Source organism: Balaenoptera acutorostrata, chromosome 8 (assembly GCF_949987535.1).
Source record: "Balaenoptera acutorostrata chromosome 8, mBalAcu1.1, whole genome shotgun sequence".
Lineage (NCBI taxonomy): Eukaryota > Metazoa > Chordata > Mammalia > Artiodactyla > Balaenopteridae > Balaenoptera > Balaenoptera acutorostrata.
In genome coordinates this window covers 66111177-66135348 of record NC_080071.1, presented here as the reverse complement: position 1 = coordinate 66135348, position 24172 = coordinate 66111177, and the positions used below count along the sequence as shown (strand labels likewise).

Genomic DNA, 24172 nt, shown 5'->3' with positions numbered 1-24172 from the left:
AATTAGTGAAATGAGTCCAGGTGGAGTGAGACTGAATGCTTTCCCCAAGTCCCACATGGTAACTGCCTTTTTTCTTCTGTAGGGAGAGAAAGAATTGGGAAGAGCTTTCAGATTTCTAGAGATTCACTTGAATAGTTCCTACTGCACTGCTCACTGGGACAATATTCTTTCTCCTCCCCAAGGTGGCCATATGCAGCAGCAGTTCACCCCATCCATTCACTCTCATCACTTAGAATGGAGTTGTCCCCATGCAAACATCGAGCAATGGCACCGTGAGAATTGAGAGGCTCATGAAAGCAAGGCTGATGGGAGCCCTGGGGTGTACCCCCAAACTAAAAGGACTCAGGTTGCAAGACCTGTCACTTAACAGTCACAGCAGGATATATTTTTGGTAATTGAAGCCTAATTTGGATTGTGTTTTTGGAACATGATAACATTAGTTTTCTAAAAACTAGAAAATTTTTTAGGGGGGAGTGGTGGTTCTCTCCAACTCCACTTTGAAGCTAAAATGGCAAACTGTTTAGAATACAAACTTTTTCTTCCCGTGGATTTATGTAGTAGATGTTTCAAAATGACTGGCAAATACATAGAATTCATACAAAGTTAGAGGCAAAAGGGTGCTCCAGAACCCTCTGGTTGAATCTCTTCACTCTATAGTTGAGGAGAATGAGGTCCAGAGAGGCTAAGTGTTATGCCCAAGGGCACACAGCTGGCTCACAAGATGAGACTTGAATCCGGATTGCCTATGTACTGGCCAATGCTCTTCCCTCTCTACTGTGCTCTACTTCCCAGCACCACAAGAGGACACCTACTGGGTCTTGCAGAATCTAGACTATTTTTTGACAGCTTGGAACTAAACTTGTGACTAATTAGAATACAGTGTTCCACCACCTTTAAGTCACCAGCTAAAATCCACTGCTCCCCGTCGCAGCACGCCCGAGGCCTTCTGGGTAACCAAAGAAAGATTATTGTCTCAACTCAGTTCTCTGTGTCTAGGTGCCCACAAAATGGAAATCACTTTACTTGGGGAAGAGCAAGAGGACAAGATGAGATGAAAAGGAAGCATGTTTAAAATGGATAAAAGGAGGCACTTTTTTCCCACTACACACAATTGAACTGGGGAACTCACTGCAGCAGGATATTAAGATCAATGGTGAAGATTTGTGTTTTAAAAGATTAGACATTTCACATGCATATCATCAACAGCGACACTCAATGGGATGAAAGTAAGATGGATGAAAGTTCTCAAGCTTCAGTGCGTAAGTTGATCACCAGCTGAGTCAGGTGAAAAGAAAAAAAGTTGTCTACTGGATTAAAATTTCACAGAAAGGCAGATCTGGGGGGTTCCAGTCATTGCTGCTGTGTAACAAACCACTCCAAAGTAGTGGTGTGAACCAACAGGCATTTTATTATGCACATGGATACGGCGGATCAGGAATTTGGAGGGGGCACAGCAGGGATGGCTTGTCTCTGATTCATGACATCTGGGGCCTCAGTTGGGAAGACTTGAACAACTAGGAATGACTTGAGGTTGGGGGCTGGAATCATCTGGAAGCTTCTTTACCTAACCTGGGATGACTTGAAGGCTCACTCAGCTGGGACTGTCAAGTGGAGCATCTATATGTAGGTGTCAAGAGGGAGTGTCCCAAGAAAAAGCACTTCCAAAAAACAAGTGTCCCAAGAGACCCAGGTAGAAACTACACGGCCTTTTATGACCTATCCATGGAAGTTTTAGAGCATCACTTCCAACACAGTCCATGGGTCAAAACCGTCACAAGCCCAATGAGATTCAAGAGGAGGAGATTTAGGACCTCCTACATCCCTCCCCTATGGGGAATGGCAAGATCACATTGCAGAAAAACCTGTGGGATGGGAGAGGTTTTCGCAGCCATCTTTGGAAAATGCAATCCCCCAGGGAAGTGGTGGGTGATGTGAGGTTACAAGAACACACAATCTCGTGGAAAAAACTGACATATGAACAGAGAATCACAGTACAATAAAATAAATTTCAAGGTAGTTATTTCCCCCTCTTTTACAAGAATTCTTTTTTTTTCCCTTTGATAAGAGTCATCACATTAAAATTTTTTCATTCATTGTCTGTCTTCTACTAGATTGGAATCTCCATGCATTTAGTTTCCTACTGTAACCCCTGTGCCTAAAACACTACCAAGCCCAAAATAGGCACCCAATAAATATTTGCTGAAAGAGTATATGAGTAAAGTGCTGTAATAGAGAAGTAGTGGGAGGGCTGTGGGAGTACAGGCAATAACAAAGCACTCAGCTTGACAGAAATGACATTTGAGTGGGTCTTGAATGCTCTTGAAGGATAAACAACAATTTTTCTGGTGGAAAAAAAAAGGGAATAAATTGTTCTCCTTAAATCTCTTCCAGAGACTTCATTAGCCAAGTTTAAGTGGGCAGATCTCATCCTAAGTGTACAGACTGCATGTAGTAGTTACAATGTCCTTGGTTGCAAGTGAAAGAAAACAGGGACTCAAATGTATTGAAAAATAAGCAGCGTATCGTATCACATAACAACAAGTCTGGAGGCCAACAGTTCAGGCAGCCTCAATGCCATCCTTCTTCACTGGGTCAACTTAGCTCCTTTGTGGTTGCAAGATGGTGCCCACAGTGGTAGGCATCACAGGCAGACAAAACAATACCCAGCAGGGGAGAGGACTACTTCTCCTTTGGAGTAAGATCTTTCCCATAAGCCCCTGACAGACTTACCTCACACTGGCCCCCACACCACGCCTTATTGGCTAGAACTGTGTCCCATGCATGTATGTAACCTAAACGCTGATAAGAAGAAGGGGAGAAACACGAGCAGTTAGACTAATCACGTGTTACTCCTTGGGGCTTGACCTGAAGCTCCTGCCTCTCCTGAAGCACAGGGCTATGCAGAAAAGGGTGGATTCCCCAACAAAACAGAACAAAACAAATAACGGGGGTTTTGTTCGGAAGGAAAAAGGGGAGATGACTCCTCGGCACATAATCAACAGTGTTTGCAACATTAGGCTTGGGGAAGGTTAATGTTCTGTTTTCTTTGTGGATGACTATTACCTAACAATTTTATTTATTCTTTTTCATGCTTTTTGCTCCTTTCCTTTCTCCTCTGCACTAGTAGTCAGTTGAATAAATCAAGCGCTGTATCAATAGGAAAGAGTGTCATGTGTACAGTGTACATACGAATCTAATTAATCAAAAATACGTTGATTAGATGTGAGTGCACTTTCAGGTAAAAACCTTGATTCAGATGCTTCTGATAGCATAGCCATGCCCAGCTGTTCACCACTTGAATCGTGCTCTTTCATGGCCTTGTGCCCGTTACTTGTGCTGATTCCTCTGTCTAGGAAGTCCTTCTCCGTTTCCTTACCTATAGTGGATACTAGTGATTGCCTCTCCAGCGTCCATTCTATCCTTCTAGTAATTTGCTTGAAGAGATGGCGAACTGCAAAACTACTTTTTCCAGACTCCCTTGCAGCTAGGGTCTTGATCTGAAATAAGTTCAGTCAATCAGGTGCACTTGTGTAAGATTTGGAGGCAGATGCAAGGAGAAGGCATCATTCTGTTGCTGTTGCTGTTGGCCAGCAAGGTTTGAGCAATAATGTTAAGAGGCATTTAATGCTGTTGGACTCAATGTCCTGTTTCAGTGTCTAGTCACCAGTTTCATGGGTGTGAAGAGCCCTTGCTGCAGCACCATCCCAACTTCTGGAACATAGCTACTGTGGTAGGCCCATGAACTCAATAGCCCAGGGGTACCCCCCTGACTTCAGCCCCTCCAGCTCATCAATTTTGTAAGCCTCTGTTTGATTCTCAGTATTAAATATTTCTCTGTTTGAAACACCTAGAGTGGTTTCTTCCTGTACTAAGCCCTGACTCATAGATCACCTAGTTCATATTCAGCCTTCCAGGCACAGCCTGGGTCTTCCCTGAGCCACCAGGTTGGGCCAGGTGCTTCCTCTGTGCTCCCACCACGTCCTGCCTGGTAAGCCCATGCCTCTTCATCTTTGCACCCCTGGCACCAGTGTTTGGCTCACAGCATGTGCAGCATCAGTATTTACCGAACTGAAGCTCCCTCTGCCAAGATACCAGACAGGTCCTGAAATCTAGTCTAAAGGGTGCCCCACCTCATGCCTGGTCTGCAAAGCCCAAAGAACAAGTGGCTCTAGACTTATACTGGATTCTAGATGAATCCAGAGCCCTCAGCTTTTCCGTACTTTAGTCCCCCACACAAGAGGCCACACCAGAATTGAAAATTTGACCTGGTCCCCAGGAAAAGGATGATAAGGAACAAGGGAAGTTGCTTATCTCAAGAGTCACCATCTGGTGGTTTTCAGGACCCTCTGCTGCTGGGCCTACAACGAGGCCTGCAATCAATGGCAGCATAGCCTTTGGAGCGAGGAAAACCCAAGTTGGAAGGTGTGTGCCGTTGTGTAGCAAGTTACTTTCTGAACCTCAGATTCTTAATCTATAAAATGGGGTTGATAATATCAACCTCACAGGATTCTTGGGGGTAAAAGAGATTATATATGTAAAATGCTTAGCACACTGCATGCACATTGGAAATGCCCAATACCCATCAGTTACTGTTACGGCCACCATTGCTGTTGACTGTGCCAGCCCTGTACCACAATTCTGTTACATGTTTTTTACTTCATATACATACACTTTCCTTCAGCCCAAACAGACTCACATGCAGTTAGACTAGAACGTACTTCTCTATACTTTCTCCCGAGGTGTTCCATTTTACATCATGATGTGATTAACCCTTTTCTGCAGAAGATCCAGCTAGGCCCAAGTTTGGGGCTGTGCTGAGGAAATAACAAAACCATCTGTGTCAGTGGCTCTCGACCCTAGCTGAAAATCAGGATCACCTGGAGAGCTAAAAACAAAACGGCAACAAAAATAAACAAATAAAACGAAACCAAGAAACAATGTCTGGGTCCGTCAACCAGAGATTCTGATTCAGTAGGGCCCAAGCATCAGTATATCTTAAGGCTCCCCAGGTGATTGTAATGTGCAGCTGAGAGCCATTGCTGAGAGTGGGAAAGATTAGCGCTTCCATCGCCTCTGGGAAAGAAGAAAGAAGCTCTTACTTTTCTATAATCGCCACCACAGTGGAGGAGGGGAGAGGACTAAAGATTACAGTTGAATGATTCCACTTATAATGTGAACAAGGCATTCTTATTATGAACCTGGATAAATGACTCATCATGTTAATCCTCTGATTAGTGTCTGGTTTCTCATCTAGAGGTGTCTGATCTGATGAGAAGAGGAGTTATCAGAAATGCTCTAGGACATGGAAAAAGCTAGTCTGGAAATACCTGTGAGGGATTTCAAGTTGGCTTGTGGGTGTCTGTCCTGTGCCAGCCCTGTGCACACTCGCACACTTGCGGGCTGGTTGCTGATGTCAGGTGTACGCACTTTGATCCAGGGCAAGTGAAATGATCCCTGCTTTGGCATAAAATCTAGCTAATATCTAAATGCTAGAGATAGCTGGTGACAGCTGGGAGTGTGCTCAGACGTAAAGTACAGGCATACCTCATTTGATTGCGCTTTGCAGACTTTGCTTTTTCACAAATTGAAGGTTTGTGACAACCCTGAGTTGTCAGATGATGGTTAGCATTTTTTAGAAATAAAGTATTTTTAAATTAAAATATGTACTTTTTTTAAAAGACAGAATGCTATTGCACACTTAATAGACTGAAGAATAGTGTAAACATAAGTTTTATAGCCATTACTGGAAAACCAAAAAATCCATGTGACTCACTTTATTGTGATATTTCCTTTATTGCAGTGGTCTGGAAGCAAACCCACAATATCTCTGAGGTATGCCTGTACATCTAAAAAATGTAACTTTTTTCCCATTATTAAAGTGATACACAAAAGAAAATAGAGTGGGAAAACAGAAAAATAGCATGAACCCAGTAGAAACTAATAACAGACTTAAAGAGTTACGAGGTGCTAGACGTGGTTTTAAGCTCTTCACCATATAAATTCATTTACCCCTCACTACAACCCTATGAGGGGTAACTCCACTTTACAGATGAGGAAAGAGGACCTGGAGCTGTTGTGTGACTTGTCCAAAGTGGCAGCTAGTAAAGGAAGAGCCAAGGTTTGGACTCATGCTGCATTTAACAGGGTATGGTCAACCTCAGAGATATATATAGCTCGTAAGGTAAGCTTTATCCAAGGATTCAATGCCACTTGCTAAAGTTTAAAAAGTTAATCTCAGTTGCCATTTATTCATCCATTTATTTCACAAATATTTACCAAAGGCATCTATGGGCAGCACACTGTTCCAGGCTTGATTATCAAGATACTGAAGAGTGGGCTTCCCTGGTGGCGCAGTGGTTGAGGGTCTGCCTGCTAGTGCAGGGGACACGGGTTCGAGCCCTGGTCTGGGAGGATCCCACATGCCGCGGAGCAATTAGGCCCGTGACCCACAAATACTGAGCCTGTGCGTCTGGAGCCTGTGCTCCGCAACGAGAGGCCACGATAGTGAGAGGCCCGCGCACCGCGATGAAGAGTGGCCCCCGCTTGCCGTAACTAGAGGAAGCCCTCGCACAGAAACGAAGACCCAACACAGCCAAAAAATAAATAAATAAATAAAAAAAAAAAAAAAAAAATAAGTACACCTTGGACAATAATTTAAGTTGAACCTCATGAATTCCACTTTGTAGCAACACGTTTAATATAACAGTAGTGTCTTCGAGTCAGAAATTTGGTGTTTTTGGATGGATGGATGGATGGATGGCTAGATGGAAGGATAGATGAGTGAATTAATAGCTAAGAATGCCTGGCAATGTTCTAGTTGCTTAAAAATTGCATCTTTAAAAATAATTCAGTGTTTTCCAGTTTGTTAAACAATAACTATGACTCAGAAGAAAATGGTGATTTGTGTCCTTTCCATGGACTAAATATGTAACTTCAAGGAAGCCATTATGATGCCAGTTCCATCTGATTGTTGTGAGGATCAAATGAGCTAACTGAAATGAATTATGTAGCACCCTGCCTAATACATGTTAAACAGCATATTTTAAACTGCCTTTAAAGTGAAATACTATATGCAGAAAAGCAAAAATTCAAATGATACAAAAAGCTATACAATGCAAAAGACGTTTCTTTTGGCCAAGTTTTCCCGCTCTTATTACTACTATTATTAGAGATCTCCAAGCAAAAATAACATCTCCCTGTTGATTAAGAAGGGAGAGGTTTACAGACTAGGAGATAACATCCTTTGAGTCAGAACCAAGTGAAATAACACATGTATTCTGGTTAAATTCCAGCATGAGTGATTAACATTCTCCAACTTCAAATAATTTTTATTATTAGCCTACACATGTTGCATACAGGCCACAGAATGAGGCAGCCTCTCTTGGCATGTTCACAATCTGTGCATACTTTCCACTGAGGGTTTCCCTTTCTTTTTGATTGCTATTCCATAGCTTTTCAACTCCCACTACTTTCAACCCTGGGATGTTTGCCGACACTGAGTGCCAAGTAGTTCCAAAAAAACCAAAAAAATATAAGCACCTGTAGAATCCCAGGGAATGAAAGAGGTAAAGTACATTTTAAACATATTTAGTAGCGGTTTTAATGTTTGTGAAGAGATTTATATTTATTTCTTTTAACTTTGAGGCTGGGATTAATACACGTATTCCTCATTATTTCTCACAAAGTCTTGTTGATAAGCAGGAGGAAGAGGGCTATTCTGCAATTTTGTCTCCCAGTCTGTGTAAGTGGGATCCAGGACACAAGAACGACTCAGCCCTAAAGTGCAGTCCTGAGTCCCTCAAGAACTCAGGCCCTCCTGCCTTTTTTCCGCCTTCTTCCAGTAGAAGGAAGGGGTGGGGGGAGCGGGAAACAATTCAAACCCTCTTTGTAAGCGTGTGAATGAATTTCAAGAATGTTAAACACCTCAGTCTTCCAACCTAATTAGAACATGTAGAAAAGAGGCATTTTTAGGACATTTTAAACTTGCAGCATAATAACCCATCTGGAGAGCGCCACAGTGCGTCCCAGTGGTCGAGGCGCCCAGCAGGTCTTCGCGCGGGCTCCCGCAGCTCCGTGCGCCCCGGATCCCCGGCGGCGCGCGGGTGCGCAGCTAAGCAGCGGGTAGCCCCCCGAGGGGGGGGCGGCCCCTGCCCATCACAGAGCCCGGAGCCAGTGTTGCTTTTCTCTGCGGGCGACTTCGAACTGCCTGGATTTTTAACCCGATAAACTGATAAAGGACTAACATGTCTGGAGTCTTCCAAAGACAGAAAGAAAATCACTTTCTTGTCGCAACAGTAAGATTTTGTTACGAAATGCAAAAGTAAAGGTTAAAGCCTGGGAGATAACCGGTCGCATATGGGGGGAGGGGGGAGGAGGTGGTAAAAACTGTGGCTGTCGCGTCCCAACTATCTCGGTTCGAATCCCGGGTTTGCCATTTGAGAGCCTACTCTGTGCTAGGCGGTCGGAATACCGCGCTGAACAAGATTATCTAGGTTGCGGCTTTCTTGGGGGAACTATCATTAGCTCGGTTCCCTTGGTATGCTTCTAAACTCTGTTTCTTCACCTATAAGAATTGTTGTAAGGATCTGAGACATCCTGTATTAAGATGAGAACGATTAACGCGCCGTCTGACACACAGTAGGGGCTCAGTAAGCATTTGTACTTCTCTCAATTTGAGCTCACCTGGTGAGGGCAGCGCAGAGAGGAGACAGGTGCCACGGTAAAGAATGATTCTTTGAGCAGTTCTTTTAAACAAGCGCTGGACTCTAAGGATGCTTAGCTGCAGATAGGAGACCCGGTAGGTGCCCTGGAAGCTAGGGTTCATAAGCTAGAACATTACGGGGAAGTGAGCCCCGCACCAGTGGACGCCAGCAGAGAACTCAGGAGGGACTTCTAGCTAGGGTTTCCCGCCCGGGGTCTCAAGAAGGCGTGATTAGCATTCGCCCCGCCCCCCATAGCTTCCCGGCCGGCGATTGGCCCACGCTCCTCGGCTGCCAGCTCCAGGCGGGGCCGGAGGGCGCCTGGGGAGAGGCTGAGCCCGCGGGGCAGTGGGCGGGGACGCGCGGAGAGCGTGGCGGGGCGGCCCACCAACCGAGCCCCAGCGCGAAGGGGCGGGGCCGGGGCGGAGCCTCCCGGCGGGCATTAGAAGCAGGTGACCCAGGCTGGGCGGGAGAGGCCAGTCAGCCCGAGGCCGTGACTCCACTGCGGCCAGCGCCGCCGCCGCCGCCGCCGCGCGCAGTTCAATACCCGCCGGAGGTGGGCCAAAGGGTGCTAGAGCGCGGGGGAGGAGCGGAGCCCGGCGCGTCCCGGGAGAACCGCCACCGCCCCCAGGAGTCCGCTGGAGCGCGGATCCCCCTGCAGGGGAGGAGAAGAGCGGCGGGCGGGACGCGGCGGCGGGCGCGCACCATGCAGTCCCGGCGGGGCCAGCGCTGGCTGCTCGCCGTGCTGTGAGGCGGCGGGATCCCCCGGTCGCCGCACACCGCCTTCCTCTTGCCCAGGTGCTGCCAGGCGCGCTCGCCCTTCGTCCGGCTCCCGGACCCTGGTGGAACGCACGGCCTGCCCCCCGTCCTGCCCCGCCCGGATCATGCGGGGGGCCCCGGAGGAGGTGAGGGCGAATGACCGGTCTGTGGCGACCTCGTTCAGGGGGCGACCCCCTCTCTGAGACGCCCCCACCTGCTGCCATGTGCTGCCTCCTCGGGTACCCAGCCTATCGCCAAACTTTCCCGATGCCAGCCTGTCTCTGAGTCGCGTTTCTGAGCGAAGTGTCCCAGAGACGGAGGGCCCAGGCTGCCTACGGACTATCTGCTTCTCTCAGGATCATCAGAGGTGAGAGTCCGCGCCTTCCCCTTCTCCCCGTTCTTTTCCCGGTCCTCTGCCCTTTTCCGGGGGACTGAGCGCTCTGACCTTGGGGTGCAGGCTGGCAGGCCCTGCGAGAAGGGAGGCGGGGTGAGGGGCGGGGAGTCTGTAGTTTGGTTCCTGAAGGTGGAGGGGAGGGGAGGGAGAGAGGTTAACTTAGAGTTTTGGAGACCGCTTGCGGGGATTGTGCCGTTGACGCCCCTCTAATTGGGAGTGGTTGCAATTCTTCTCCCCCACCTTCTTTTTTAAAGAGTCCTTTCCTTGGAATCGGAGCCCTAACCGTCCCTCCCCAGCCCTATCCAGTGAAGAGCTGAGCGCTCCCTGCGGAGGCAGCGCCCTCCCGAAACAGTTTATCTTTGGACGGATTTCTTTAGAAGAAAAAGAAACCAACAGGTTGCCAGTCCCGGCGCCACACAAGTCGGCGGAGAGGGAAGCCCGGATCCCGGTTTCCCCTGCCTGAGCTGGCCCCGCGCGGGCTGCGGGAGACGAGGGGACGGAGGGGGCTATGGCTCGGCCTGACCCGTCCGCGCCGCCTTCGCTGCTGCTGCTGCTCCTAGCGCAGCTGGCGGGCCGGGCGGCGGCCGCCTCCAAGGCCCCGGTGTGCCAGGAAATCACAGTGCCCATGTGCCGCGGCATCGGCTACAACCTGACGCACATGCCCAACCAGTTCAACCACGACACGCAGGACGAGGCGGGTCTGGAGGTGCACCAGTTCTGGCCGCTGGTGGAGATCCACTGCTCGCCGGACCTGCGTTTCTTCCTGTGCTCCATGTACACGCCCATCTGCCTGCCCGACTACCACAAGCCGCTGCCGCCCTGCCGCTCGGTGTGCGAGCGCGCCAAGGCCGGCTGCTCGCCGCTTATGCGCCAGTATGGCTTTGCCTGGCCGGAACGCATGAGCTGCGACCGCCTCCCGGTGCTGGGCCGCGACGCCGAGGTCCTGTGCATGGATTACAACCGCAGCGAGGCCACCACGGCGCCCCCCAGGCCCTTCCCGGCCAAGCCCACCCTCTCAGGCCTGCCGGGGTTGCCGGCCTCGGGGAGCGACTGCGCCGCCGGGGGCCCGTCGGTGTGCAAGTGCCGCGAGCCCTTCGTGCCCATTCTCAAGGAGTCACACCCGCTTTACAACAAGGTGAGGACGGGCCAGGTACCCAACTGCGCGGTGCCCTGCTACCAGCCGTCCTTCAGCCCCGACGAGCGCACGTTCGCCACCTTCTGGATCGGCCTGTGGTCTGTACTGTGCTTCATCTCCACCTCCACCACGGTGGCCACCTTCTTAATAGACATGGAACGCTTCCGCTACCCTGAGCGCCCCATCATCTTCCTGTCAGCCTGCTACCTGTGCGTGTCTCTGGGCTTCCTGGTGCGCCTGGTCGTGGGCCATGCCAGCGTCGCCTGCAGCCGCGAGCACAGCCACATCCACTACGAGACAACGGGCCCTGCGCTGTGCACTGTCGTCTTCCTGCTGGTCTACTTCTTTGGCATGGCCAGCTCCATCTGGTGGGTCATCCTGTCGCTCACCTGGTTCTTGGCGGCTGGCATGAAGTGGGGCAACGAGGCCATTGCGGGCTATGCGCAGTACTTCCACCTGGCCGCGTGGCTCATCCCCAGTGTCAAGTCCATCACTGCGCTGGCACTGAGCTCCGTGGACGGGGACCCGGTGGCCGGCATCTGCTACGTGGGGAACCAGAACCTGAACTCGCTGCGCGGCTTCGTGCTGGGCCCGCTGGTGCTCTACCTGCTGGTGGGCACGCTCTTCCTCCTGGCGGGCTTCGTGTCGCTCTTCCGCATCCGCAGCGTCATCAAGCAGGGCGGCACCAAGACGGACAAGCTGGAGAAGCTCATGATCCGCATCGGCATCTTCACGCTGCTCTACACTGTGCCAGCCAGCATCGTGGTGGCCTGCTACCTGTACGAACAGCACTATCGCGAGAGCTGGGAGGCTGCGCTCACCTGCGCGTGCCCCGGCCCGGACTCCGGCCAGCCGCGCGCCAAGCCCGAGTACTGGGTGCTCATGCTCAAGTACTTCATGTGCCTTGTGGTGGGCATCACGTCGGGCGTTTGGATTTGGTCCGGCAAGACTGTGGAGTCGTGGCGGCGCTTCACCAGCCGCTGCTGCTGCCGCCCGCGGCGGGGCCACAAGAGCGGCGGCGCCACGGCCGCCGGGGACTACGCCGAGGCGAGCGCAGCGCTCACGGGCAGGACCGCGCCGCCGGGCCCCGCCGCCGCCGCCGCCGCCGCCTACCACAAGCAGGTGTCCTTGTCGCACGTGTAGGAGGAGGCCGAGGCCGAGGGACCGGGACCGGGGCCGGCAGTTGAGGGAGGGAGGTTGTTTTGTTTGGTAGCTTTGCCAAGGTCACTTCCGTTTACCTTCTTGGTGCTGATGCCCCCTCCCGGGGCAACTTGGAGAGAGGGGAAAGGGACCGTTTCAAGGCGAGTACCTGTCCCAGGACTTCTCAAAGGGGCTCAGCTCACGTCTGTTCTATCTTACTGCCTTTTCAAGAGGAACCCTGTTTTTAATTTATATGTAGTTTTCTTAATTTTTAACTTTGTTGCATTTTGGCAACAAAATTTACCTTTGCTTTGGGGGCTTTACAATCCTAAAGTTGGCATTATAATGAAGGTCCACTTGGTTCAGGTGTCTTTGAACTGTGTGGTCTAAATTGGGAAAATATATTTCCTATACTTGTGTCTTTAAACATAATGTGAACAGTGAAAGTTGCTGTGACTGGGAAGTTGTTCCGTGTGCTTTCCCAGGTTGTTTCTCCTTCCACTGCTTAAAGTGTCCAAGATGCTTTAAGGTGAGCTGCTTGTCCCTGTTTATAGTTCCTAAGTTAGGGGACACCCTAAGTCACACCAAGGAGCAGGGGAGCATAATGTGGTTAGGGCCTCCGGAAAGTGACAAGGTTAGGCAATGTTTAGAGATTCTAATGTGTCCGTCCTAGCTTCGTTTAGCAAGCTTCGGTTTCTTCTCTGTAGTACTTGTAATCATTCTCATTCTTAACAGTGCCAGCTTTGCTTGAATAAGTTAGAGGTAGCATTGCAGTGTCCGGAATAAATATTTGGAAGAGTGCGAACCTAAGGGATGGTGATCGGTTGAACTTGAATTCTAGACTGTTAAGATGGCAGCTTTGTGCCGGAGGAGTGGGTGGTTCTTAATAGGCTTCGGTGATCCCACTTTTTTAAACTTGTGTTAAAATTTTGGTAAAAATAAACCCACTTCCTTCTTCTGGAAGGACTTAGCGATAGTGCTGAAGAGGGCTGCTTTTTACATTTAAGGACTAAAATGGATATACCTCCTGTAATTAAGTAAATTTCCAACACCTCTCTTATCTGCTCCACCCCCAACCCACCTCCTTTATCATGTTAAACAGTCTTTTTGCTTTTCTTATTCCTCCTCTCCTGGAGAGCTGTGATTAGAAACCACACCCACCCTTGAAGGAGGTGCTTGAACCGGGGGGAGGGAGGCTGGCTACCTGTGAACAAACACTGGCAGCGATGGGGGAAAATAAGTGTCCCTGGACTTTGGACTAGATTACAGCCAGATATTCCAAAAGCATCGAGACACTGCTCTCTGCGGCCTCTGAAAACAAATGAGACCCATAACACCCTTGCATAAGCTTTTAAAACATGGATCAGTGTAGCAAAAGGAAAGCTGTTCCCCACCCCCCACCTCAATATATTTTTCTCTTCCTCCGCTTCTGAGAAAGCCTATATAGTGATGAGCACACACTTTACTGTTAGAGAATTCTGTTTGCTTTTCTAATCTGTTGAACCATTCCCTCATTTATATATGAAAGCCTATGTATTGATGAATACACACGTACACACACCACGCATACATACTTTACTGTTAAAAATTCTGTTTGCTTTCCTAATCTATTTAACCATTCATTCAAGAAGAGTGTGAGGCCATTACTGGGGAAGGGGGTGACAGTGCATTGGCCAGCAGAATACCAGTGACCAGGACTGAGTGGGGACTAAATTTAAGAAGCTAAAATGGCAAAAACAATTAAAATTTGAGGATGTCTCCCTAGAAAAACAACAAGTGTAGGGATTTGCGCATCATTTATACCAAAGTTGGAAAAGTCAGATTTAAGCCCAGGTCAGTTTTTACATTATGGATATTAAGTAAACAAGTGTATAGTTTCCATAGTGTATTTAAGCACTTTGCTGGTGGAAAGAAGCCTGGTGTTATAGTTTTCATGGACTTTCAGAAGCTATTCACGTTTATAAAAATGCACTGCTCTTACACACTCATCCTCTGAATCAAAATTTCAGTATATTCGACAAAACCTTGTCCACAGAGCTACAGAACTTTTTGCACATCTAATCCCTCTACTTGTTCAGATGCTTCTTAGAACCTTGAAATAGATCCCCTGCCTGAGGGCCAGTTCCTCTCTTGTTTTTCAAATGAGGAACTTTTCTGATCACCTTGACCTCTTCCCTCAGTTAACATGTCTTCGCAGAAAGTACATAGATTATTCTGCTGCCTTAGGTCATTGTGCCTAATTTGGGTTTTTCCTCTTCCTTTTTTTTTTTTTTTTTTTTGTGGAGGAGTGTAAAGATGATGCAGAATGTATCTAAAAGTTGTGGGATGATGTGGTTGAAGTGATTTAATTCTTCCTGTTAAAACAACTATTTTTCATTTTGGCAACATACCAAACCTAAAACGAACAACCAATTTACTTTAAAAAAAAAAAAAAAAAAGACAGTTAAGACAAAGGATACTAAGCCAAGGAGAGGCAATACAGGTAATGCATTTGGAGGTCTAGGTCCAGGCCAACTCTCAGAGCTGCCTCTGTTTTCAGCCTCTGTTCTCACCGCTGCTCTCCCCCTCCCTTCCCTCAAAGATGAAGCCCACCTGCTTCCCTCAAGTCTTACCTCAGCCACCCCTCCCGCTACCCAGGGCAGAGAAGCCCATCTATTTATGGTCGCCCCCTATTTCCATCTCATATGCTGTTTTCTTCTGATTTTTATTTTTATTAGGCAAACGATCCATACTCGTGAAAACAATTATAAAATGGAAGGTTGTGGGGTGGTTTAGCAGCTTCTTCACAGCCAGCTCTGTGATTTTAGTGAGGATTTAAGGCCCAGTTTAGTTTCACATGTACAGCTTTTGGGCTGTCCCTTTCATGGTTCAATTGTAAGCAACGTCTCCCATCACAGATTAGGGGGTAAAGATTTAGAAGGAACTAATATGTAACCTCTCAGTAAATCAGTTGATAAGACTTAGGAAGTCATTTTAATTTATATTATTAACCTCACACTTTGAAGTTGTCTAAATTGGCTGAAAATAAGTATTCTTGGTGCCTTATTGGTTTATCCTTGCAAACCTTTGTCCTGTTTTCTCGTAGTCGTTTCCAGTGATAAGCCTGTGTGTGTGTTGTGTGTAATTGTGAGCAATGTACAAGCTTAAATAACGTGCTGACACCACTGTTTCCAAGTTGGTATTCATTAGGCCGTTTCCTCCTGGGCTAGGGCTGCACTAATCCTGACACCGGCTGCCAGGAGAAAACCTCATGGATCCCACACCGCACCTTAATAACAGCATCCGTGACCTGCAGTCTCAAGTACAGAATGGGAACCCCAGAGCTAGGAAATGTAGTTGTATATTTTAATGAACTGCTACCCCTGCTAAAGAGGCTTCTTTCACTTTTGTGCTCTACAGAAAGACCAAGGCGGGTAGGAGGGACAAAGCTTTGAATAACTGCTTTCTAACACCGAATGTGGCCAACAGGACAGAGAACATCACAAATCTAGGCAGGTGTGAGGTACAGTGGCTGAGGATTTCCTGCTCCCCCTGCATGCCCTTTCTTGCCTCCAAAGTCCAATCAAGTGATCCTGGGAAAGAAATACGCCTGGGTTGAGGAGGGTGGTTTTGAAAGAAAAAACTACCAAGACATTAAAGCAGGGTGAATGAAGGGTAGGCAGGATGAAAGTAACTAAGTAACCTGGCTCAGAACTCTCAAACGCTTCTAGCAGCTTGATGACAATTACAGGATTTATTTCAGTCTGTGGTACATCATTTGAAGACAATATTACTTCATGTTGTTACAAACTGTATGTATAGTGTGTATGTGTTGTGGGTGTGTATATAAATAATATATATTATATAGATGAGAGATTTAGTGACTTTTGATACGGGTTTGGTGCAGGTGAATTTATTACTGAGCCAAGTGAGGCACATACTGAGTCAGTAGTTCGAGTCCAGGGCATTCAGTACTTTTTCTGATTTCCATGTGTGTATAGTGCCTGTCCCATGCGGTATTGTCAGTGTCATGTCAAATCCAGAACTCACAAAGCAGAGCCAGCGATATTTTATTTGTAGACAATCAACTAGAATCTATAAAATTATTACTGGCAGATGATTATAATTCCAGATCCCTAACAAACACTAGCAAAAGGAAACCCAGAGCATCTTGATAAGAAGTTTTCTGTTTTTGTTTTGTTCCTGGAAGTCAGTAGAATAGCAGTTGTATGTGGTTATATTAGTGTCAAGATACTTAATTTGCTGACCTTATTATTTCAGAAAAAAAAAATTGTATGTATTATATTTGTGGGAAGTTAAAATAATGCTTTGAGATTTTTATCAAGTATGGAGAGTAGTTATTTATGAAAAACAAAGAAATGTCTATTTTTGTTTCTTTGTTCCCAATTAATGTAGATAAATTTTAAAGTGCATTAAAGCAATGGTAAAGCAAATAAGATGCTGTACAAGTATTTTTCTCATGCTTTCATGGAGAGACACTGTTTTCTAAGAGTATCTGAAGGAGGTATGTGCATTCTAACTTCGTGATCAGATTTCTCGGATGTACTTTGAATATAAGTGGCAACGTTTTTATTGATAATAAAATCAAAGAAATTCCAATCACCAGAAGGAGAACTAATGAAAACATGTTTTACCTGAATATACTTCATAGGTTTCTCCTGCTGATCCTGTGATTGTTTCATGATTCACTTGAAGAAATGAAGGAAAATACACATAAGAACAGAGACATTACCTGAGATTGTGTTCTATTTTATCAACCCTCCATCTATACTCTGTACTGAAGCAATTTGGATAGAAGAGCTGCTGTTGTTGTGTGTGTCTGGTTTGCAGTCAGAAACTCCCAAAACTTCATCGTTCAGCAGTTAGATCCACAACTTTGTATTAAGGTCTAAATACAAGTCAGGGAACCCAGATAAGATAAGAGGATATATGGTTCTCCCTCTGTATTTGTGGGTAATTGGTTCCAGTCGTCTCCCTCCCCCCCCCCGTGCCACCCCATACCAAAATCCATGGATGCTCAAGTCCCTTATATAAAACGGTGCAGTATTTACATATAACCTACGCACAATCCTCCCATCTTCCCCCGCACCCTCCTTTATACTTTAAGTCATGTCTAGATTACTTATAACACCAAATACAAATCCTAAGTAAGTCGTTGTAAATATAATGCAAATGGTTGGTGGTGTGCAGCAAATTCAAGTTTTGCTTTCTGTAACTTTCTGAAATTTTTTTCCCTAAATATTTTCAGTCCATGGTTGGTTGAATCCACTGATGCAGAACCTGTGGATACGGAGGGCCAACTGTAAATTGATTTAGAGTTGGCACTTCCCTGACAATCTGGACCGATGCTTAGTAAACCTGAGATAGTTAATTTAGCATCAAAGTGAGTACTATGAGCATTATTAGATTGGTACATGTTAGGGCATTTGGGAGAACAGAAAATACAGCGGTTGAGCTGGATCCTGGTGCAAGAGCCGCTGTGCCTGACCCGTACAGGTCTCTAGTGGGCACGTCTTCCCAGTGCTTTCTCATTGTTCATTCCCCCCAGTGGAAAAGGGGGGCACTGTTGGACTTAGGAAGAGCGAGAAATAGGTAATAATGCTTCTTTTAGTGATTTAGTTACAGAGCTCTTACGTGCAACAGAATGAGAGGAAGTAGAATGGTTCTGTGCATAGATTTGGGAGCTAGACTGATTAGGGATTCAACTCCCAGCTCCATCATTCATGGGCTGTTGATCCTGAACAAATTACTTAAGCTCTTAGTACTTCATTTGTGTACTGCATCTTAGTACTTTCTCATCTGTGAAAGGGGGATAATGATAGTACTTATATTTTAGGGTTGAGAGGATCTAAAAGATTAAATCAGGTTAAGGTAAGTAAAACAAGGAGGAAGCAGCCATTCAGGCATGGAATGGAAAGGGAATTGAAAGACTAGTTTTCAAATTTGTGTCTGCATAAGAATCATTTGGGGTTCCTATTAGAAATGTAGATTCCCAGGCTTCAGCTCCAGGAATTGAGATTAATTTGGGATCCAAGAATTAGGTCTTTTTGTTCTGTTTTAGTAAACTTTTAGAATTATTTTAGGTTTACAGAAAAGTTGCAAAGATATATCCATTTTGCCTTAATATTAACATATTATCATAGCACATTTGTTAAACTAAGAAGTCAACATTAACGCACTACTGTTAACTCCAGACTTCATTTGGATTTCACCAGATTTTCCACTGATGTTCTTTATCTGTTCTAGGATTCCACATTGCATTTAGAGAAGCTTCATTTCTTACAGGGACTTTCAGCCCATGAGAGGCAGGTGGTCTGGAGACCACATCTTGAGAAACACTAGGACATGTCAAGGGCTGAGGAAGGTCAAATTGCCCCATCCTCACCACCATCCTGGTGGTGGGGGTGTTGGATATAGAAATTTGAAGAATTGGGATGGAATCCTCTCCCTTAGATGAGAGGGGTTACCGTAAGAAGTGAGGCATCTATTCCTAATGCCAGATGAAATGAGTTTTGGAGTTTGGAAGGTGGGGTTGCTGCCTAGCCTGAGGAGATACATCTAGGGTTGTGGGCAGATCAGGGGAGTGAGTGCAGCAAATTGGGAACAACTACTTTGTGGGAACACAGGAGGGCTCAAGTAGTTGATTAAAGGGGATTACAAGGGGCCAGTTAGCCCGTGAGCCATATAAATCCTGTATTTCCTGGAACCTGGTGATAGTGTTTTAGAAATGGGTCACAGTAGTAACCAACATCAAGCACTGCCACCTTGGACACGAGCAGAGAGTCAAAGGGTGAAGCTGAGATGACCTTGCTGAGAGAGGGCAGTGGGAGGTGGACAAAACACTGACGCCCTGCGTTTGGAAGAGTCGGTTCCCACAGTGAGGAGATCAAGGGCCACCATCTGGGGAGCTAGAAGTAAAGGTCAGTAGAATTGAGAACGGTAAGATGAAGGAATAGATGTTGTAAGAAAAAGCTAGCAGAGTAATTTGAGGTCTTGAAGTAGAGATCGACATATTCTTGAGGACCTTAGGTCCTGAGGCTGTCACTGACTTTCTCTAATCACATTCAAATTATTTAGCTGCCCTCACAGCAGTTAAGTAATCACCTAACCTGTTCCTTTTTTTTTTTTTTTTTTTAAAGAACATTAACCTCTTTTCATTTGACTCTGGATTTCTCTTAATTTCTATACTACTTCACTTTCCTGGTTCTTTCTGCATGTTAGAGATCCTAAACCATAAATTGGTATTCATAACATTTCTTTCACATGAAGTACATGTTATCTCATCTGCCAAACCCATTTAAAATGGACTAGTGGAAATTGCCTCAGAAGCCAAACAGATTGCACCTGTGTACAAGGGACCAGGTGTCTCTGAAGGGCTCCTAGATCTTTTGTATTCTTGCTGGCACGGTGTCAGGCTGGCCAGGCTGGTGAGTGGCTAACAGTTAAGATTTTAGGTGATCTAATCCTTAACTTGATAGATGCTGGGTGTAATCTACAGATTCTGCATAGAAATTAGCACTTACCCCTGGGAGAGCCCCTACCAGCTGTCAAGTGCTTTACCAAATAGCTCTATACTCAAGAATGCGGCTTCTGGGTGAGGGAACAGTCGTAGTCATTTTACATGTGGTTAGAGAGAAGTCTTGGGTGATGAAAGATTTTAGCTAACCTACACGCTATAGGTAAACATTTCCAAAAACATTGCATAACCTGAATACAGAGTGAGTTGTTTTCCAGTAAATACTGGCTTCAGCATTTTTCAAAAATCAAGGAATGGTATATTTTATAGAATGGGAAAACTAAGAAATGAAATTTGACCTGTTGTAAAACTAGGATTTAGTGCTGTTGAATTTCAATAATGGGCATACAGGGTACATTAGGAGTAAATGTGAAAGAATAGGGTCATGATGGAATCTGATACAGGGTGGAAAACATTTCTCTTAACCAGAAACACTGGGCCCTAAGAAGTTGTCTTAGGGTCAACCACATGAATTTAACATACAAAAATGGCAATTTAATTTGGTTCAAACATACATTTCAAACTTTTGTCTTTTCCTTGTAAAGAATAAAGTTCAGTTCACGGTATACCAGAGTTAAAATTGCACAGATATCAGTATTCCATTAGAGAAAAATCATTTTTTTTAAAAAGCGAAAAAATAAAATTTGAGTTCAGGTAGTCAGATATTCTTTTATAGTCTTACTACTTTAGGGAACAAACCTTCCTCGGTATAAAAATCTGGAAAAAAAAAATGCCATAGTTGCCACCCTATTAATAACTAGTTTCCATGCCCCATATTTGTTGGAGAACCTACTTTGTGATGTTTAAATTTTTACCTTAAGTTGCCTCAATTTCCCATTTATTAAAATGGCTGTATTGCCTCTAGAATTAAAGCTGAAGGGGAAAAGCAATTTTTAGCGATTCCCCTTATTCTACCAACTTGTTCTTGAAGCTACAGTCATGCCCAATGTTCCTACCCCCAATTTTTTTTTTTTAAACCTTCGACCACTCGAGATATGTCAGCATTTCTGCTTAGTAACTGGCATATTACTACGCGGTGCAAACTATTGATATAAACAGTGAGTTGTGATAGATTTTTTTCCCCTTCTGTACTAAATCAGATCATTTCTCCTCATCAGCAACTTAACAAGAACAAAGTTAAAGATGTGACCTTAGGAAGGGAACTAAGGTGGATGAAATACGACGGCAATACTATCAGGACTGCTGGGATATTGCTCAAGTGCAGTGGCTAGGGTCTAAAAGAAACTTCTTCAGCGATCTGGTGTATTTCCAACTGCATGCGAAGTGAAGTAGCAGGTTAACGTCAAATTCCGGGGCTTGTGTAAAAGTCACCCTCTTAACAGCAACCACAATGCTACTGCTTCCTGTTCTTCCATTTTCTTTCCTGTTCAATTGCTTGAAACCCTCAAACAACAAGTTCTGATTCTACAGTATTCCTGTAAGTCCTTTCTCTGTGTATTTACCTACTTTTATCTTTCAATGTGCATTTCCATCTTGGCACCATAACAAACAAGTCAAAAATGCCATCTAATGCATTATGCCACTGAGCACTGTAGCCAGTGATTTTAAGTGTACTAGATTATCTTCAGGTTGAAAAGAGCGTAAGCTGAAGAAATAAATGTCTACATCTTAACTAAAGGCAGGGGTCAAAACAACTTATGAATGGTTAGTTTGAAAATGCTTTAAGGCCCGACTATCAGAGCTGACTGAAAACATTTGAGTTAGGCAGAGTTGTAATGTTATGTGAATAGTGAGAAGTGTTACAAACACAGTAGCCATATATTTTAATTAAAATAGTTTATTAGCTTTTCTTTTAATATAAACATGAGGCAGAAAAACCACATAAGTTGTAGCATTCTTTTCAAAATAAAACTGCAATCAGTACTTGAATTTCCAAGCTCCAAACTCCATAAACAATATTTTTTGAGGTGGTAGATTGTAGTATTTTATATACCATAATTTATCATTTATGTCTCTGTCCCTTAAAAATGATGGAACCTGCAGCACTCAGTATAATGTGAAGCCTTGCTATAAAGAGAGAAAGTACTTCTGGCCCAGAGATGCTTTGTTTACAGGCAAAATTCCTAGGATTACATTTGAGAAGGTAGGAGGAGAAAGATTTCACATAGTTGAGAACACTTTTTTTTTTTTTTTTTTTAATATTTCAAGTTTAGGTGACATCGTTACCAATCTCCAAAAAGACTGATTACTGGACTGGACCTCCCTGCCTTTTAAAGCCTGAGGTAAGGGTTCCTAAGGTTTATATGTTTCCTCTTAAATAGAACTTGAAGTGAGACACCTACAGCCAGGTTAACACACAGGATAGAAAAGCTGTTTCGTATCACTTACTCTCCTGTCCCTACTATTAGGGTCCAGTTCCTTTCAATTTATTACATGTGAATTAACACTGTTGTTCATAATTCCTTTACCAAATCTAGAAAAAAGAAACTTAGGTGATCAAGCAGGTAAGCAGCCCAGCCTTGCAAAGGACTATTTTAAAAAGAGGAGGGGAGGTATCCCCTTAAGTCTTAGTGCAATTTTAAGCTTTGATACTTGTAGAAGTATAAATGCCACAAACTTACAAAACATCATTTGAAAGTTTAATCGAATTTCTTCTAAACTCATTTAGTTTTGTAAATTTTAAACGTTAAGCGTTTATTGTTTTATTTTTTAAAATTTATGTATTCATTTATTTATGGCTGTGTTGGGTCTTCGTTTCTGTGCGAGGGCTTTCTCTAGTTGTGGCAAGTGGGGGCCACTCTTCATCACGGTGCGCGGGCCTCTCATTATCGCGGCCTCTCTTGTTGCGGAGCACAGGCTCCAGACGCGCAGGCTCAGTAATTGTGGCTCACGGGCCTTCCCAAGCCAGGGCTCGAACCTGTGTCCCCAACAAGAGAGCCTGCGACAGTGAGAGGCCCATGCACCGCGATGAAGAGTGGCCCCCGCTTGCCACAACTAGAGAAAGCCCTCACACAGAAACGACCCAACACGCCATTAAATAAAATTAATTTTAAAAAATAAAAAATAAAAAAATAAAAGCTTAATGTTTAAAATGTACAAAAGTAAATGAGTTTAGAAGAAATTCGATTAAAGTTTCAAGTGATGTTTTGCCAGTCTAGCATTTATACTTCTGCGACAGTGTTCTGGAGTTATCCAAGCACACTATATTAAAGCTTAAAATTGTTCTAAGACTTTTGGGACACGTTCTATTTCATCACCGGCTTGTTAATTACTGGACCACCATGTTGGCTGGAATTATGAAAATATCCTTTAATACAAGTATATAACAAAGAGGAAAATCATCACAAAATCAGAAGCACCATTATAGTTAACAAGAAATGCAGCACGGACCCAATAGAAGGAAATAACCTACTTTCTCTGTTTATGATCGCAAACATGCTAATATGCTAATAAGTACTGCCTGCAAAGAATTTGGATGACGTGTTATTCAGCAGCTTTTTGGTTTAAATTGATTGCCAATAATGACTAGCAGCTTCAGTGATATAGTAGGGAGGAAGAACCCTGCAAAACCTAACGATGCTACAACAGTCTGTTCCGAAGTTTGGCTTTATGAGTTGTTAAGAGTCCCATGTTTTTTTGTTGTTTTTTTTGTTTGTTTGTTTTTTGTTTTTTTTTCTTTTTTTTTTTGTCTTTTTGTTTTTTTGTTTTTTTTTTCTTTTTTTTTGTTTTTTTTTTTTTTTTGTTTGTTTTTTCTTTTTTTTTTTTTTTTGGAGTCCGTTTTTTTTTTTTTTTTCCCCAGGGAGTCCCATTTTTTGATGGTAATACTGCACTGATTCTAAAGGAATATGCAGCAGTATGGGACAGTGAGGTAAGAAAAACATAAAAGTTATATAGTTAGTGTCTTTAAAGTCTAAAAATTTAAACTATTAATTAATAAACCTCACATAGTTTACAGCTATCAGATAACTGTGTGTGGATTGGGAGCAGATATCTGTGCGTGGATTGGGAGCTTTTAGCTTTGGAGTGGTTTTTGTAACTCTGTTTACAATAAAAAGGACAGAAGAGCGTGTTACATTGACGAGGTCCCGTTCTTTCCTATGAGCATAATCTTCGCTTGTCCATGAGTCTCTTGAATTCAATGTCTTTCTTTAAGGTGAAAATACTAACTTTGCTGGTTTCTGAGCAGGAGAGGTGATATTTCTCCAGTCTTTGTTTCGAGGGGTTTATGATGTTACAACCCCTCACTTCTCCCTTAAGAGAGGATGGCATTGGAGCGCCGAATACCAATGAAATGATCAGCGCTGAAAGACCTTCTCATAGCAGCTCTACACACGTCTTTGTATTTGTCGTCACACAATCTGGAAATGGCCTAGGAAAGTCAATCAGGTAGAACATAGGTATAATTAGGGGGAAAAAAAAAATGTTCGGACCTTAAAAAAACAAAAAAAGCATCATTGATAAGCCACACATCTACATTCGTTTAGATAGTTCATAGTTACTGCTACTTTGGATAGCTGATATCTACACTAACTGACAATTCCCTAAGGTAATAACCTTTAAGGGCTATG

General features: G+C 44.8%; 2 protein-coding genes across 3 annotated transcripts in view; one reads left to right on the top strand and one right to left on the bottom strand.

The window, feature by feature from the left end:
* Nucleotides 1-9168: 9168 nt before the first annotated feature.
* LOC130708737 (frizzled-5) lies at nt 9169-16902 on the top strand. Its single transcript, XM_057551705.1, has 2 exons — nt 9169-9825; nt 10107-16902. Exon 2 carries the CDS (start codon nt 10361-10363, stop codon nt 12128-12130), a length of 1770 nt encoding a protein of 589 aa, XP_057407688.1. The 5' UTR covers nt 9169-9825; nt 10107-10360; the 3' UTR covers nt 12131-16902.
* A 6513-nt stretch (nt 16903-23415) lies between these two features.
* Nucleotides 23416-24172, bottom strand: part of LOC130708671 (cyclin-Y-like protein 1) — a 34288-nt gene continuing 33531 nt past the window's right edge. Inside the window, exon 8 of one of the 2 annotated variants that reach the window (XM_057550902.1) lies at nt 23416-23973. In XM_057550902.1, the coding sequence (XP_057406885.1) occupies nt 23857-23973 (117 nt within the window). In that variant the 3' untranslated portion in view covers nt 23416-23856. The remainder of the gene's footprint in view (nt 23974-24172) is intronic. The other variant, XM_057550903.1, reaches the window with a different exon arrangement.